Genomic DNA, 19,444 nt, shown 5'->3' with positions numbered 1-19,444 from the left:
GGATCAATTTTCATAATCAACCCCCTCATACTGTTAAATGCCCTGGCTTGGGGACTGGGTGTTTATGACGTCTTCGCCATTCATTTTATCCTCATTAGGACACCACCAACCCTACACAGATGTCATGCACTATTATTATTATTATTATTATTATTATTATTATTATTATTATTATTATTATTATTATTATTATTATTGTTAAATACAAATGCTGAATTTTACAGCGGTCGTACCCATTGTTCACTGGTTTATTAGCTTCCTCGGGAGATCAGTGGTGATGTCTGACCCATGATCACGTGTTCGATTCCAACCAACAAAAGAGAACCTGAAAGATTGAATTTCATTTTAGCAGTTGTACCTATAAAAATAAAACTACAGTATATTGCTCCTATAGCAGTAGCCCTGCAGTGTCTTCCTGCCAGGATGCACATAGAAGGAAATGGGAGTGAAATACCAGCACTCTGTTATCTATATGATTAAGTCAGAAGTATGAGATGAGGAAGTATATGCGATGAATAACGCATGGTTGATAGTAGTGGCGATCTGACGGGCCGAAGCGTAGCACACCTATCCCCGCCCCCTCGGTCGCGCTTCTTCCCGATATACAGCAGCAAGCCGCTATGGGGAGAGGGACGAGAGTCTGGGCTGCGATATCAGTCTCCGATGCTTAGCTCTCAGCAATACGCGCGATGTTTTTTCTCACTGCTTTCAAGTTTTGAAAATGGAACAATGTGTCAGATGCTTACATTATAATGTGCCTTAGACTTCAATCGTTCTCAGTTGAGGTTTGGGCTTCACCGATAGCCTTGGTAGCCCTAAGTATACGCCACTGGAATTTACCTTGTTGTAACTCATCAGAGAAGATTTACATTTTGATGCCAGAGCCAGAAATCAACCCAGGTTACTGAGAATAGCAAGCTGAGTCTGCGATGTCCCAAGTGTAAGTTTGGTAGGCGGGAGATACCATTTATACGCAACTAAAGAAATGCTGTATCAATAGCTCTCATCCTAAAGGAGCTGACCCTAAGAGATAATCGGGTTCATGTATTTCTATTTCTTTTATTTTCCTCGTGCATTATTCAATATGATATCATCAGTGCTCTAGACATGTTTTCCTACTAAAGCAGAGACATGAAGAACTTGGTGAATGCGGTAAGTAGACTTGTTTCAAAATGTTTAAAATCCATATTATACATTGACCACAGCATCCGCGAGATACCACTTTGCATTAGGTCTCACAAATCTCTGTTGAATAACAGGTGGTGTTATAATAACAATGTTGTAATTTAATAATAACACTACTACTAATAATAATCATCGTACCGAGCTCGATAGCTGCAGTCGCTTAAGTGCGGCCAGTATCCAGTATTCGGGAGATAGTAGGTTCGAATCCCACTGTCGGCAGCCCTGAAAATGGTTTTCCGTGGTTTCCTATTTTCACACCAGGCAAATGCTGGGGCTGTACCTTAATTAAGGCCACGGCCGCTTCCTTCCCACTCCTAGCCCTTCCCTGCCCCATCGTCGCCATAAGACCTATCTGTGTCGGTGCGACGTAAAGCAACTAGCAAAAAATAATCATCGTCATCATCCTGGCCTTTCCCCAATTACCTGGGGTCGGCACTTTGTATGGATTTAGCCAGGTTTTACAGACAGATAATTTCTAAAGCCAACTATAAGTGGAGGGTTATATTCGCTATTGCGTCTTTCCGTGGTGGTTTGTAGTCTGATGTGTAGAATGCAAATAAAGATGTGCGTTAAGGTGGATACGAATACCTAGTCCTTAAGTCAGACACGGTTAAAATTCCCGACACGCTCAGTTAGTTGAGTTGCTGGCTTTCTGACTGTGAGCTAAAATTTGCGAGCTCGATCCCAGTTCAGTCCGATGGCATTTGAAGGTGCTCAGAAACGTAAGGCCCGTGCGGGCCAGTGTTGAATCCGAGATAAGTACCGGGGAAGAAATTTCTCCTCCCACCCTTGATGATCACTAAGCTCCCCCAGTCTCAAATTATTGTATTCCTACCAAAATCCAATAATGTATCTAATCTACCTCGATTTTGTACAATGTCCGAAATATTTAGTTCGAAAATAGTCAGTATGCCAACTCTAATAATAATTAATAATTTCGTGTGGCTATTTCTAGCCGAGTGCAGCCTTGTAATGCAGACCCTCCGATGAGGGTGGGCGGCATCTGCCATGTGTAGGGAACTGCGTGTTATTGTGGTGGAGGATAGTGTTATGTGTGGTGTATGAGTTGCAGGAATGTTGAGGACAGCACAAACACCCATTCCCGGGCCATTGGAATTAACCAATGAAGGTTAAAATCCACGATCCAGCCGGGAATCGAACCCGGCACCCTCTGGACTGAAGGCCAGTACGCTGACCATTCAGCCAACGAGTCGGACTATGCCAACTCTGATTTAGTATGTATGTATGTATGTAGGGTAAGGGAAAATTAAATTTGTGTCTGTGGCATTTGAATTTCTTCCCCCACCACTACCCCGCGGTTAAACTCGTATCGTCTCCGAAGAAAAGTGGTTCGATTCGACACTGGTGTAGGTATATTTACTGCCAAGTAAAAGAACTCCTTCAAAACAAAATTTCGGCAACTTGGCATCTTCGAAAATCTTAAAAACATAAGTTATCGGAATGTAAAACTAATAATATTATTACTTTTTGTTTCATTAGTGTTAATCTTCTCCTTCCTGGGATGCTTCACAATCACAATTGGTTTACGGTTTACGGCTAGAGAGAGGCCTTTCCAACGGCAACTCTATATGGAGGCATGAGTGTTTCATTGGTGGTTGGTAGTGAGTTGTGTTGTATTGTGTTCTGTGTTGAGGGAAAAAGTGTATTTAGAGGAACACAAATAGCCAGTCCTCAAGTCAGAGGAATAAATCATAAGTAGTTAAAATACTCGGCCAGGCCGGAAATCGAATCCGGGGCCCTATGAATAATGGCCAGTATGCTCAACATTCAGCATAGGAAGTGTACTGTTCACTTATGTTAATAATAACAATCGTTAAGTACGTAATAAGTCCTGAGAAATGTATAAAACGATGTTCCAATTTCGAAGTATAGAGTTGTCATTCATGACAATGATAATGATGTTTTGTAATAGAGGTTAGGAGCATAAATACATCCCTCCGAGTTGATGGTGATGTTGGTGATACTTGTTATTATAAGGAAAGATTGCAGATTTTTAGTCCATCTTAACACTAACCGAAGGTGCAGAAATTGTTATTGTCCGAAGAATGTGTATATCGGCATTTGGAAGGAAGGACATTGAAAAGTGAATAAAATAATGAAAGACCTCGTCAATCTAATATAATTTAATTCTGAAGATAATAGTAAATGTCCAAGGGAAGCAGGGTAGGACAGATTAATGTGAGGAGCCTGGAACAAGTGAGCCAATGCTAAACTAAGTTGGGATTCAGTGATGATTGTGAAGGGAATGACTGCCTTAATCGGAAGAGTAGCGATATTATCACACTCATTTTACATTTATTGAAAGCGATAGAGAATGCAGTCCGTCGTGTAAGAATAAAGGTATAACGGTACCTTTCCGATTTTACGTCTGTCAAGTAATTATGGAATTATCTTATTGTTGGGACTGGGCGATGATTCTAAGATCATCCTTGGTAAAGTTGTAACCTGAGTTCAAGTACTGCACTGAATGACAAAAAAAAAAAAAAAAAAAAAAAAAAAAAAAAAAAAAAAAAAAAAAAAAACTTAAGCAACCAGAAGCGGAGGAGGAAACCAAATTAAACTTCACTTGTTGAGAGGGAATGTGATATTATTTCAATGATAATAAAATCGAGTCAAACTTACAAAGAACTTAGTAGTGCGAGCTCACTTATCAGTATGACGTTGAACCCCCTCTGGCCTGGATGCATGCACCGATTCGGTTGGGAAGGATGTCATAAAGCCGTTGTATCCTCCTCTGAGGCAAGCTGATCCACAACTGTTCTAACTGGTCCTTTAAATCCTGGCTACCGGCACTGAGACGGAGTTGACGTCCGAGCTGATCCCACACATGTTCTACCGGGGACAGATCTGGGGATCTTGCTGGCCACAGGAGTACCGGTACCTCAACATCACGCAGACAGTTCACAGAGACACGTACAGTATCGTGTATGGACAAGCATTGTCTTTCTTAAAAATGGCACCACAATATTGTCACAGGAGTGGCAAAACATGAGGACGCAGGATGTCCGTGACAACCTTTTGTGCCGTCAGAGTTCCTTCAATCTCTGCCAGCTGTAACCTGAAGCCATTCCGGATGGCTCCGCACACCATGACGCCAGGAGTAACACCACTATGCCTCTCCAAAACATTGAAAACATGGGACCTCGCCCCAGGTCGCCCCCATACTCGCAGACGATGGTCATCCGGGGTAGTGCAGAACCGCGATTCATTGCTGAACACAATACAACGCCATTCATTAGCAGTCAACGGCAGTCTAAGCATGGGGCGGTAATTCCTTAGTCTGGTTGCTGCTTGTCTCCGACTAATGGTGCGGCATGACACAGAATGTTACAGGGAATCCATTACTTGTTATCGGATGGCAGGCGCAGAAGTGAAGGGGTTGCGATGAGCTTGGTGCATAATACGGCGATCCTCCCTTGCGGTGGTTAGATGTGGTCGACCGGAAACTTGACGACGAATATGCCTGCCCTCACGTTCTGATGCCGTCCAACATCAGGCCAGTGTCACATCCGAATGCCCCACAAATCTGGATATTGTACGATTCGACCAGCCGGTCAAATGGAGACTCACAATGAGGCCATTTTCAGACTCTGTCGGGTGATGACAACGCTGTCTCACACGAGTACACAGCATCACCGTTTCTTTCGTAGTGATCGCTAAACATCTGATGCTGTTCACGCCCCTTATATACCCTACCAGGCCTGGTAACAACACTAAACACGAACAATAATGTATTCTGGTGGGCGCTCTACCTCTCATACAGAATTGCCACTCTAATCATTTACAAACCCGCCGGTTGTGTACATGTACGAAGTTACATTGAGTCCATTTTTTTGCTACTGGCTTTATGTCGCACCGACAGAGATAGGTCTTATTGCGACGATGGGATAGGAAAGTCCTAGGAGTTGGAAGGAAGCGGCTGTGGCCTTAATTAAGGTACAGCCCAAGCATTTACCTGGTGTGAAAATGGGAAAGCATGGAAAACCATCTTCAGGGCCGCCGACAGTGGGATTCGAACCCACTATCTCCCGGATGCAAGCTCACAGCCGCGTGCCCCTAAGCGCACGGCCAACTCGCCCGGTTACATTGAGTCCAATAATTTCTTCTGGGTGTTTCAATATTTTTGTCAGGCAGTAGGCTAGGGAAGAACTCTACTATTGTAAAGAGTAAGCTGAGGATTTTCCCTAAAGGGGGGAGACCTAGCTCAACACGGGAAAAAACAGGCCAACATTCATTCGATTGTTAAATATGCTACAAACGTTGTTGAAAAATTCTGCACATATCCCAGTATTGGCATGCTTCCTAGCAATCAGAAGCAACTGCAATAATGTCAAAATTCTAATTATAACATCTTAAATTAAATTTCCCGCCTTTTTAACAAAATATCACTGTTTCCCTTATAAGTTCCAAGTTTATAAGAATTTTCGTACTTTTCCTTTTTTAAAGTGTATATCAAACCCCCACCTACAAAATGAACCTCAATCACTAACATAGATTTTGATTTAGATATTTTTGTCGAGTTTTTATTCCGCGCACCTGAAAATACTAAAAATAAATATTTTATATAAAATCTAATATAAATCCCATTGACCTGAATGAGGTACATATTGTAGTACAACACTATGGGAGGAAACCCTGAAAAAATCGTTATTATCCGTAAAACAGTAAGAGAGTTATGAAGGAAACCGTGATATTTTGTTAAAAAGGCGGGAAATTTTATTTTAAGATGTTATAATTGGAATTTTGAAATTATTGCAGTTGCTTCTGATTGCTAGGAAGCATGCCAATACTGGGATATGTGCAGAATTTTTCAACAACGTTTGTAGCATATTTAACAATCGAATGAATATTGGCCTGTTTTTTCCCGTGTTGAGCTAGGTCTCCCCCCTAAAGTATATATTTGTTCTTGTCACTGCTAAACGTGCAGAGTAAAGTTAAAAATCATTTTTGGATTATATTTTAGTGCTTTAAATGTCTATTTATGTGCCTAAAATTCAATTTGATTAACATTATTTTTCCTTCGATATCTCTCGTTGATCGCCAGCGAGTAACAAGCCACTCATGATTTTCGGAACAAACAGCAAGTGATGTTGTATTCTTTGAGTTCTGCTACATCAATCAGTGTATAGGCTCGCAGTACATGACCAGAATAGAGACGCCGTGACGCCGCACTGAGTTCTGTTTTCTTCTTCGACGTGTTGGAAGGTGGTTTATCTTTTATACAGAGAAGTGAGATTTTGGTCAATTAGAGTGCTGCAGCTAGTGAAGCCAATGAAGATGGTGTTCAATACATAAACTAGCCGGGATGAAATTTCGGAAGATATGGGCAGAGTCTTCGGGACCAAATTCGGGAAAATTCTGCAAAGGAATCCTGAATGGAAAACGCAAAATACATCAATGTTGTTTTTTGTGGAACTTCTTCAGCCACGAGGTTAGAGCTGTCATCAGTGGAAATGGCCTCGTTTAAGTATATTCTGACCACTCCTTTGAGTTTGGGAGGTCATTCTCTCAATTTAGAAATGAATCGGTTAGTTCCAAAAACTCACCATGTCCATGTTACGGTGAATTAAAGAAAACGCGAAAAACTGTTTCCAGTCTTAATATCAGGATTAAACGGATGATAATATGTTTTATGATAAAGGCAATTGTTATGATTGAAATAACAACAATGACAATAATGTAGAATTTTAGTAGAGTTAAATCTTAATGAATGTTTATTGGACATGTTGAGTTATGGAAAGTACAACTGAACATTTTCAGTACTGGAACAAACAACAATGGACACGATGTCGTTTGGAATGGATTCTGAGGGAAGTTGCAGACTTAATGCAACTAAACATTCTTATTTTCACGTTAAGTTCAGGATAACTCTTCTTTGATGACAATGCCATATTTTACAATGGGAAAATAGGAAAATTTCATCTTCGGTGATTACTTCAAACTTAAGAGTAAATTAATATTTTCTTCTTGGAGAACACTTTCAAATAGCATCGTTGTCAATCATTGACTCACCTTCCTCCTCCTATTGTTCTTCCTGCTCTTGGAAGTTCAGTTTTCTAGAATTTGCAATTTCCTTGTAGAAACTGAAATCTGGATTAGATTCCCATTCACTACCACAATGCTTTTTGAGTAGATGTAGAACGTCATTGAATTTTGTAAGACCACGCTGTATTGGTTCTCTGAATATTTGGTTTACGTTCTTGCCTATTCTGCAAAATAAATTTTGGTTCCCCCAGGTTTGTGAAATATGTTGCTTCGCCTTGAATTTTTACAGTGGTTTTGCTCCTTTGTATGATTAATATTTTCGTGGGATCAAATTTAATATGCCAGTTAGAAGTTATTTTAAAACTTCACTGACTACTTTATCGCAGTTAAAAAAATTATCGGGGCAGATTAAAGTTCCAGATTTCTGAAAAATTGTCTCTATAATCTCCTTGCTTTAGAATTATTTCCCGTCTTCGGATTGGTTTTTTTTTCAATGCGACCAAATAGTCTGTCTGGTGGTTTAAAAGGATGTCCTGGTACCGGAAAAAATACAAATATTGTTTTATGTGATTTGAATCGTCAATTTTCAACCACTTATTTAACATACCTACCCATCATAAATTGATTTTTGTTCTGCCTCCAGCAACCGTCAACGAAAAGGCAAATAGTGTGCACAGTTGCAGGGAGAACCGTGTTATTTAACTTGTGATGAACACAAGAAGCTATTTCATTGGAGCTTTTAATGGGAAAGAATGTTCATTTCTGACTTCTAAAGGAGCTGTCTTCCCCTCTAGATGCCTTCTTAGGTTGCCCCGAATTTCTGCGAGTTTTAAGGCCCTCCGTGCCCTCTTTCTGGTAACGTCTTATCTAAAACCAAACTGTGTCTTCTACCAATACGGTAGAATAAAAGCACTGAAAACCTATAACAGTCGCCGACTACTGAAGCATTTTAACGCCTATATGCAACTCCATTGTTTTAGCTGTTTGGATACACTGAATTACATGAGATATCCGTATTCATGTGAACCTCATCATGATCAGTATTCCAATGGGTCGAAGTGCTGTGTGCTATTCTATATTGCCGAAAATACATTACAAGTTCAGAAATTATTCACAGGGGAAAACGTGCTACGTAGGTCAATCTTTTCTTTTGTTTTCTTTTCTTTTCCTTTCACAAACTGCCATGTGGTATACAAATATTCCTTCTTATTATGGCCATTTTTTCCACCTTTAAAGTCGTTGAATTTTAAATAACTGCTGAGTTTATTTCCCATTTCGTGTATTATTATTAATAATAAAATATATTTTATCCTCAACAACCAAAGTAAAAATAACCTGGCATTAAATATACCGACCCAATAGTGACATATTAACACCATTCATAACAGGGACTGGCTGAATAAGGAGTGGTATTACTAGCATCACACATACCTCGGTCACTTTCATATTGTCAAAGCCAAGGAAGAGACTAAGACAGGTGTATGAAAGTAACAAAAATCTGTTCTAGTCCACACCAGAAGACATAGTACACTGTAAACACTACATCTCACCAGCAAAAGCATACATTCTACCTACAAAATCAAATTCATGGTACATACACTAGAGTGAATAGATCTTTTTAGCTCCCTCCTCTTTAGAACTTCATTATCCAGTATCTCACAGGCAATGTCCGACAGCGATGTATGGTCTTGGGGTAAGGCACTGAACACTGTAATTTGAATCCCAATATGGCTGAGCATTCTTACTGAATAGCAAATGAATATAACTTTAAGTGATAGAGTACCAAGGAAGTGAGAGATTCAGAGCAGCCAATAGGAACAGTTGAGTAGAAGATGTCATGGCGGCAAGATGGATGGCTTTAGAAACTTAGAAGCAAATATCTTAAATATGGAAGATGAGAAAATATGAATTGAGGAATTCCTAAAAATGACAATGTCCAGGAAATGGTTCAGAAGAAATACGATATTTATGATTGAAATGTTGAATAGAAAATGGGGGTAGAGTCTGTGAGGTAGGCAACCCACATCGCAGGGGTCAAGGATCTACTTTAAACAAATCGACATAGAGTCCTCCCTGTATTTTAGATAGCGGGGGCAATGGCTGCGGTTTCCCATGGAGTCGGCTGGCCGCTGCCTTCGACGTGTTCCCGACGACTAGCCCACCCTTGGCCTTTCATTTATCAACAGACCAGAAATCCAAGATTTGGTTCTGGTTACTGAATGATTGTATGCAATCACATGCTCATTCACTACTGTACAGTTGGACTTTACGTTATTCATTGCGAAGTAATTTAAATCTGTAGCTCGTGTGATCTGTATTGTTATTGAAAACGAAAATCCACAGCCTGTTTCCAGTCATTCGACCGGGTCAAGAATGGAATGAATGAAGCCCCATCTAACGGCGAGGATAGAAATTGTGCCGGCTGCCGAAGCCTGTCACACCCCTCGGGGCAGTGATCAATGACTGACAGATTAAATTAAATTATTTGGGAGAGTGTTGCTGGAATGAAATAGGACAGGGAAAACCGGAGTATCCGGAGTAAAGCCTACCCCGCCACCGTTTTGTCCAGCACAAATCTCATATGGAGTGACCGGGCTTTGAACCACGGAACCCAGCGGTGAGAGGCCGGCACGCTGCCACCTGAGCCATGGAGGCTCTTGTATTATTATTGACATATTCAAATAGTTATTTTCGTAATTATTCGATTTTTATCTAGTTACTCGACGGTGGATATACGAGCATGACACTATGGAAGTCAGTAGCATACGATCGACCGATGAGGTGGGGTTATAGTTACAAAACGATGATAGAACATAATGAAGGTGCTTCTTGTGCGTGTGTGGTGTGCGCATGCATGAGTGTGTTTATAAGGACACTGACACAAGTGAATTGTGTTGACATTCATATTGCAGTACACTACAAAATCTTAGATTAAAATACAGAAACAATTTCATCAAGGTCAACAGTTTTACATTGAATGGTGTGTTCAGATTACAATCTAAAATCCAACTTTCGAGGCTTCTTAGGAAACAAATTCAAGAGATCTGTTGGTTTTACAATGATGCCTCTGTGGATGTTCAAACGAGCCAACCTATTGAGTCGACTTTCAGTTGTTTATTGTCAGTTCCCGTTTATTTTCCTTTGTAAAACTTCCATCGGGGTAATTCTCCCTTGGCTACACCTCTGGGAGTATGAATTCTGAACGATGGAGTTCTAATCCCAGTAGGGCGCAGAATTTTTACTGAATATTAAATTAATATAACTTTCAATGGTAATAGAGTACCGAGGAAGTGAGACGTGCCGAGCAACCAAGAGGAACAAGTTAGATACAACAGCTGAGTAGATTATGTCATGGCGGCGACATGGATACCTTCGGAAACTTAGAACCAAGAATCTGAAATATAACGGATGTGAGAACATGAAAGAAAAAAATTGGGAAAAAGGACAATGTACTGGAAGTGGTTAGGGTGAAATACAGTATGAGTAAGGGAAAGTGTTCCGGGGTTGAATTGAAAATGGGGATAGCACACATGAAGGTAGACAACACGGAATGTGAGGTCAACAACCTATTTTTAAACAGACCAACATAGAGTCCTTCCTGTACTTTAGACGGCTGGATTAATAGCCAAAAACACAGATATACTATAAGGTGCACTTGTCTAAAAAAGAGTTACTGCACTGTTCATCCATAAAAACAAAGTAGTTTACAATAAACAAGAATGGAATTCTGAAACATATGAGCACGCACACATGTGAAATTTACCCGATCTATGTTTCTCTCACACTACGAGTCGAACTAACAAAGCCGCACAGCTGATTCAAGGTCATGCCATTTGGAAGAGTTCACTGGAAAGGCACCGTATTGTGATCGGAGGCCGGAAGAGCGCATTAGAATTAACTGAAATATCGTTGTTGCGCCTAGAAAAACTTAGAACTCTGACCAGAAAGGTGCGGTCATTTAGGGTTCAGTATTGCATTAACTATGCCAACAAATGTTCGTTCTGTGATACATGTGCTGCGGTTCAGTATTACCTCCCCCCCCCATAATTTCCACATAACAGTATTTTGAGGCGCAGCGTCGATATACATTTCAAATTCACCTGGATAATTTTTACACGTACGCGTGTCTTTACGGGTTATTAATTACACTTTCATCAATCTCATCTTATTCACCGTCAGATGTACAGGTCACAGTCTTTAAAAGATGATATAAGCATGTGTAGGAAAGGATTGTTAAAACATATCTTCCATTTCTCTCATCCAGCTCCCACCGGGTTAGGATGGTTATGGCACCTTTCTATATTTCTCTGTCTTCAACCACCATTGTTCCTCCTTAACTATGTTCCAATCCAAGTTTCTTCTACTTATATTATTCTGATAGTTTTCAACCACCTTAGTCTGGGTCTCCTTCTTTGCCCTATACTTCTATCTGGGTCTTCATAATCTGCTTCGGCATCCTTCCCTCTTCCATCCTCTTAAAATATTCAAAACCTCTATGTTTATCCCTCTCCATTCTGTAGCAATGCTCTACCATTCCAATTTCCTTCCTGATGTCCTCGTTTCTTACTCTGTCCTTTGTCATACTACTTAAAAATGTCATTTCACTAGCCTGGATTTTATTCTCCAGACTTTTTATTACTGTCCAGGTCACCACTGCTTATGTCAGTATTGGGCAGTAGTACCTACCGCTTCTTTAAACGTCATGGGTACTTCCTTACACCTCACCAGTTTTCTCACACACTGATAATATGCATTTCCATGTTGAATTCTTTTACTGATCTCCATGGCCGGCTCTGCATCAGTTCGTTTCCAAAGGACTTAAAGCTTGTCACAATTAAAAGTTTTTGTCTTTTTTTATTTTTATAATTCCTTTCCCTTTTCTTCTGAGTGGCTAAAACTGTTGAGACGTTGACCTTCTGAACCCAACTTTGCAGATTTGACCGTGGCTCAGTCCGGTGATTTTTGAAGGTGCTCAAATAAGTCAGCCTCATGTCTGTATATTTACTGGCACTTAAAGGAACATCTGCCGAACAAAATTTCAGCATCTCGGCGTCTCTGAAAACCGGTAAAGTAGTTAGTGGAACGTAAAAACGATATCATTATTTTCCTTCCTTTCTCCTCAAGTCAATACCACTGTCTTACTCTACTCTCTACCATGCTGATTTTCATTCCATAATTTTCAATAGTCTGACCAACAAGCACAGGATAACATAGAGATGACAACACGGACTGCGATGTGCTTGCCCGCTGAAGCAGAGTTCTCCGTGTATTGCCTTATTGGCCAGATTACCAGTGCCGTTTAATTCCCACGAGAATCAGTCACTTCAAAGTTATTACAGTATTGTTGCTTCATCGTTTTAACAATTAAATGCAATGCCAAAGCGTCTTAGTCGTAATGGTACACATTCGATAGTCCAGAACACTTTATACATTGATACACTACATGACATTTCATTAAATACATTGTCAAGCTCAATGTCTGAAAGGCCAGAATCTTGGCATTTGGTCCTCTGTGTTCGATTCCTGGCCGGATCGTGGATTTTAATCGTAAAGGGTAACTTCCATAGTTTGGGGACTGGGTGTTTGTGCAACATTTCTGTAGCCAACTTTTCGTAATTTAAAAATGTTTTCGTCCGAGGAGAAAGATCATGTTTATTTTAATGTCAGAAGGTAACTGTTAAATCACGTAGCCTAAATAATATATAAAGTGTTATAAAACTATAAGCACGCCGTATTAGTATAAATCATACGTTAATGATAATTTTCTAAAAATGAGACGTAAGGATAGTCAAGGAAAGAAGTTTGACTTGACTTTGATCAGTGACTTCTGGCTCCTGTAGGAAGTGAACGCGATCATCTCCAGATACCGTGGATGAAGTTTTTATCTGTCACAAGTCTGGGTTTAGAATCAGTATGTTTCAGTACCATTTGTTTGTTTGTTCGTTTTTTTTTGCTAGTTGCTTTACGTCGCACCGACACAGATAGGTCTTATGGCGACGATTGTTAGTTTATAATGTCAAATGTAATTCACATTGAAGAAAGGTGTGTTATAATTAACACCTTCGCTAGTAATTGCCTACAACAGTTTCAATGTATTGAGAACAATGCATATTTCTAAGAAAGCAAATAATTTAGTTTCTTCTATTTAGCAGCTATTGCTAATTTTTAGTACTCACGTTTGCTTTACCCACCAGGAAATAACACACTTTTATATTCACTTTTTTCATTTTTGTTCAATATTAATGTCAATGGCTGCAAAACATATCTAACTACATCACTCTTTTCTTTATACACACGGGCTACTATAGCAACTCTCCATTAATTTGCTCCTTCATGCAAATAATAATCAAATAAGTACTTCAGATATGGTACTATATCCAAACCCATTGTCTTAATGTATCCCTCGAAACCTTATCAATTCCAGTTGCTTTTCTAGTTTTCAACATTTTTTTATCTTACTGTAAATGTCATTGTTATCATAGATCAATTTTAATACTTCTTTATTAGTCACCTCTTCTATCTGGACATTATCCTTGTAACCAACAATCTTTACATACTGCTGACTGAATACTTCTGCTTTTTGTAGATCCTCGCATACACACTCACCTTGTTCATTAACGTTTCCTGGAATGTCCTTCTTGGAACCTATTTCTGCCTTAAAGTACCTACACATATTCTTCCATTTTGCACCAAAATTTGTATGACCGGCAAGTATGCTTGTCATCATGTTATCCTTAGCTGACATCTTTGCAAGATTCAATTTCCTAGTAAGCTCCTTCAATTTCTCCTTTCTTCCAGAGCCAAACTCTATTTCTTTCCGACCTGCACCTCCTTTTTAGTCTCTTTATTTCTCTGTTATAATATAGTGGATCTTTACCATTCCTTACCACATTTAAATGTATAAATCTATTTTTACATTCCTCATGAATTGCTGTTTACATTTTTATTTACCGTTTTTACCGATCATAATTACTTTTTAAAAGCTCCCTGTTGAGTGTCGTTGAGTGTGAAATTACTTTGGGGTATATTTACATTTGTTTCTGTGAGGTTGAACACACATTTCCTCCCTCTTTTAAAGTGTACTTGTTATGTCTATGGTGAAAATTTTAATGGTCTTCGACGTGTGCGTGTAGATTTTTCGCGGTGTAACTGGGATAGCTGGTGTTGGTATTCGGTTTCCATGGATCACTTGTGGCATCCTCTCGATTGGTGCTGCGGTAGCTGGTACTTGAAAGAAACGAACACGTCGTGGCGTATGTAAAATTTCACAGGTTCGTCACAGGTCGGTTCCTGGTTATCTATGTTTGGCTGTGTTCCTGGAAATGTCCTAATTTGGTCGATGTGGTACTTTAGATGTTCCATCTGGTGGTTGATCTCGTAACGAAGATATCCGATGCAGGCTGAGATGGTATCGAGAGGCCACTTGTCTAAGTTCGGGTTGGCGTTACAGGAAGAAAACGGACTATCCCTCTTCGAATGTGCGGAACGGAACCAAATGAATGGAGAGTTGCTATCGTAGCCCCTGTGTACAAAGGAAAGAGTGATAGACATAAAGCTGAAAATTAGAGGCCAATCAGTTTGACGTGCATTGCAATGTAAGCTTTGGGAAAGCATACTTTCTGATTAAGGGCCGGTATTATAATAGAAGATTAAACTATTGCTTCAGTTTAAACTTCGGTTTATCTGTTAGTCGTGTATTATAAGACTTAATCTTAATTTTAACTAGATATTAATTTGACTGCAACTCATCTACCGTTTAAACTGAAGTTTAAGAATATATAACCTTACAACATGGCAGAACGAATGGATCTCGAAGATATTTTTGAGGTGTTTGAAGAAATACTAAGCGATGACGAAGTGGTTCAAATTATTGAACGACCACGGGCACTACAAGCTTTCCGAGCAAGGGGGCGTCATTTTCATATGTGTAATGAAAAATAGCTTTAAATAGGTTTAGGCTTACAAAACAGACTATCATAACCCTATTTCAGCAAATTGGTGCTAGAATAAAACATGCAAAGAAAGTAAGAATGTAAAAATGATTTCTGGACAGTTTGAAATTCAAAAGTGTAAATTTTAGAAAATAAATTAACTTCCTTGTATTTCAGAAATCACGCTGTAGAACCCCTCAGTCAGCTACTAATTGCATTGCGGTTTTATGCCTCTCGTAGTATGTTTATTATAATGGGAGATTTCAAAGGAATTCATAAGGCCACTGTTTCACGGACTATCGGTATATAAATATTTCTTTACTAGTTGCACAAGCAATTCTATTTCCTTACAAGTAAAATTAGGACAACGTTTATTGCTTTTATCCACCATTTTACCAACAAGAAATAAACGAAACATTATCGATAATCATCGTAACTTGCAAGTCACTGCAAAACATTATCGACAGTCATCTTTTCTCGCAAGTCATTGCTAGCAAGATCGTACATTTCCTTCTTCAACACAGTTTAACTTAGGCCGGCTATTATAAGACTCAACATCGGTTTAAACTCAAGTTACAGTTTAACTATATCTTCAGTTTAAACCCTCATTATAATACCGGCCCTAAATAAGACATATTTGCGAAATTAATAGCTGGTTCTACAGAATGCAGTTCGTGTTTAGGAAAGGTTATTCTACTGAAGCTCAACTTGTAGGATTCCAGCAAAATATAGCAGATATATTTTATTCGGGAGGTCAAATGGATTGTATCGCGAATGACCTGCATAAGGCATTTGATAGGGTGGATCATGGAAGACTACTGGAGAAAATGAGTGCAATTGGACTAGACAAAAGAGTGGCTGAATGGGTTGTTATATTTCTAGAAAATAGATCTCAGAGAATTAGGGTTGGTGAAACTTTATCTGACCCTGTAATAATGAAGGCAGTATTATTGGACCTTAATGTTTTCTTATATAAATGTTACAGGAAAAGTCGATTATCCAGTAAGAGTTGACTCTCGCTAGGTAAAGTCGACTCTTACTAGTCTTTCAGAAACGTTTTACTAAAAGCGGTAAGTGTTCAATTTCGATCAACATTTACTAGTCAGAGTTGACTATACCTAGGGAAAGTATACTCTCACTGACTTGAGATATTAACAGTTGACTATTTGCAAGGAAACGGTACTAGCTAATAAAAACAAATAAAAAGGCAAAATCAATACATAAAGCGATAGAAATGTTAAAGAAAAACTGATAAAAATGCAAAGCAATTATAATACATAAAGAGATAGACAATTTTATCATTTATTACAGCAGGGTAAAGATTTGTAGCACTTTTAGTTACAAAGCCCATTTTTCTTCTTACATCTACACTTCATGGATTCGCATTTAGTGTTGCAAGAGTATTTTAAAAAACCTTGTCCACTTCCAAGTAATTGTGATGTTGTAACAGTCCTCACAGCTATTGTTTTATCCATAGAAATTTCATTTTCTTGGATTGTATTCGTAGGACACTTACTTAATTGCGACCTGAAAATATATAATCATTGAAATCTGAACAATTTCATACTACGGGCAGCGATATATATATATATATCAAAAATATTATTATATATATTATTTTAGCTTTGAAAAGTTACCTCGAAGAAAGCTGATTTAGAATTCCACTTGTCGTTCTAATTCGATAAAATCAATCAGCGATTACCTCCAGTACCACGCGAAGGATAGATTGAGCATCTCCTCTACCGCGTAATTCGAACTGATGTTCCTTATTCTACTGGCGGATGAATGTGATCTGATGTTTTTTCATGCGTTTAGCTTAATGTTCTAGACAGAAAGCTACTTTCCTCTGTCTCTTTATGTCCTAAGTAGACTTGTCCAGGTCAGTGAGGACATAATCACTATCATCTACGAGCATTTCACCACTTGATAAATATTGGTTTGTTTCATTTTCATCAGGATTCCCATTCTCGTTACTTTGAGTTTCGTTTCCTTGTTGTTGCTGAACTCGATCAAATGCGCATTGAAGATCATCTTATGTTTCTAAATTAACCAGTACCACAGTTGGTAGTTTTGAACTAGATAAGGCATGTCTCGGGGAGCAACCGAACATGGCTTCATACAGGGATCTTTTTATCCCACTATGCAATGCACTGTTTTTCATAGGTTGAATAAACTGTAGGCCTTCCCTCATTTTGAAGTGCTGTGGTCTTGCATCCAGGTGGTTATCATATTATCTATGTCCTCGTTGGCTCTTTCGACGCTACCTTGACTCTGACTATGTCGCGGTTTGCCGTGCACCATTTTGAAATAAGGCCATGTATTAAACAGAGTGTCAATAATTTTATTAACAAATTATCTGCCATTGTCCGACTGTAAAATACAAGGAACGCCTAACGAAGTAAAAATGCCACTGATATTATTATACACTTCGTCTGCAGTCTTTGATTTTAATGGTCTTAGCACAACAAACTTTATCAAATGGTCCTGGTACAGCATTATAAATTTGAAGTCTTCACAAGGATGCGGCTGTAAGTTAATCAAATTCACTTGACATCGGGAATATATTTCCTTGAATAACAAAGGCTTTAAAACCAGGCCTTTCTTCTGATGTTTCAATTTTTGTACACAAGGTTCGCCCAAGCTTAAAAATTGTAAAATGTCCTTCGTAGTACATTTTGAAATTTTCCTTTCAATCGCTGAATCGTACCATCTCTTCCTCAATGTCCAGTGGACTTGTGCGCTTCATTACGAACTCCAAACAACTCTCATAAAAACATAGTACCTTAAATTTTGTCTTGGTCTGTGACATGGTGTATTAGTTTTGTAATACCATTTACTACAATAATGTCATATCGCCTTAAAACCTGATATAGTTATTTTCATTTTTAGTTTCAGTTTTTAGATTTTTCACTTTTTGAATGTAGTTATCATATTTCAATTTGGTCAACGTCAGTAAATTTACCTTGGAAGCCAAGCGCTCCTGCTTCAGTTTTTCACGAAACTGTTCTGCCGTGGGGTATGACATAATTGTTACATACCTAAACTATTTATTTAAAGCAAATTCTTTTGTAACTGTTGCACATCAATAAAGAGCCGAGTAATGGCGACTGGTGACTGCCTGTTGTGTGAAAAGTTCCATTAATAGACGTACGAGTCCAAACAATCGGAATGTTTTAATAATCATAACAAAGGTTTGGCGCACGCGATTACATTACGCATCTGTAATCAAGTTTTACTAAACCATGGCAGGCATAGTTAACTCTTGCTAGGCAAAATGTATCTATTTGTTTTCAATCAATTGTTACTAATACTTTTACTAAGAATTGAATCTGCCTAGGGAGAGTTAACTCTTACTACGAATCGACTTTCCTTGTAACATATATAATATATATAAGAGTAAGGAAGTGGAATCAGAGACAACGAATTTCGGATGATGTTATTCTGTATAGAGTAATAAATAATTTACAGGTATTGTGAGCAACTGCAAAATGACCTCGGTATTGTTGTGAGATGGACAGCAGGCAATGGCATGATGATAAACGGGGTTAAAAGTCAGGTTGTGTGTTTCACAAATAGGAAAAGTCCTCTCAGTTTTTTTTTTTTTGCTAGTTGCTTTACGTCGCACCGACACAGATAGGTCTTATGGCGACGATGGGACAGGGAAGGGCTAGGAGTGGGAAGGAAGCGGCCGTGGCCTTAATTAAGGTACAGCCCCAGCATTTGCCTGGTGTGAAAATGGGAAACCATGGAAAACCATTTTCAGGGCTGCCGACAGTGGGGTTCGAACCTACTATCTCCCGAATACTGGATACTGGCCGCACTTAAGCGACTGCCGCTATCGAGCTCGGTCCTCTCAGTTTTAATTACTGCGTTGATGGGGTGAAAGTTCCTTATGGGATCAATATAAGTACTTACGTGTTAATATAAGGAAAAAGATCTTCTTTGGGGTAATCATATAAATGGGATTGTAAATAAAGGGGACAGATCTCTGCACATGGTTATGAGGGTGTTTTGGGGTTGTAGTAAGGATATAAAGAAGAAGGCTTACACGTCTCTGGTAAGACCCCAAATAGAGTATGTTTCCATTTTATAGGACAATCACCGGGATTACTTGATTAAAGAACTGAAAAATATCCTAAGAAATGCAGCTCGATTTGGCTCGGGTGATTTCCGACAAAAGAATAGCGTAACAAGAATGTTGCAGAATTTGGGCTGGGAAGACTTGGGAGAAAAAAGACAAGCTGCTCGACTAAGTGGTATGTTCCGAGCTGTCAGTGGAGAGATGGCGTAGAATGACATTAGTAGACAAATAAATTTGAGTG

At 39.0% G+C, this 19,444-nt stretch overlaps 1 protein-coding gene across 1 annotated transcript in view; it reads left to right on the top strand.

Moving 5' to 3' along the window:
• Positions 1-1,087: 1,087 nt before the first annotated feature.
• Positions 1,088-19,444, top strand: part of LOC136872626 (uncharacterized) — a 57,900-nt gene continuing 39,543 nt past the window's right edge. The window contains exon 1 of the mRNA XM_067146427.2: positions 1,088-1,152. Within this exon, the coding sequence (XP_067002528.2) occupies positions 1,132-1,152 (21 nt within the window). The 5' untranslated portion in view covers positions 1,088-1,131. The remainder of the gene's footprint in view (positions 1,153-19,444) is intronic.

The sequence above is a fragment of the Anabrus simplex genome, chromosome 4, assembly GCF_040414725.1.
Source record: "Anabrus simplex isolate iqAnaSimp1 chromosome 4, ASM4041472v1, whole genome shotgun sequence".
NCBI classification, from domain to species: Eukaryota; Metazoa; Arthropoda; class Insecta; order Orthoptera; family Tettigoniidae; genus Anabrus; species Anabrus simplex.
This window is presented reverse-complemented; position numbering and strand designations above follow the sequence as displayed.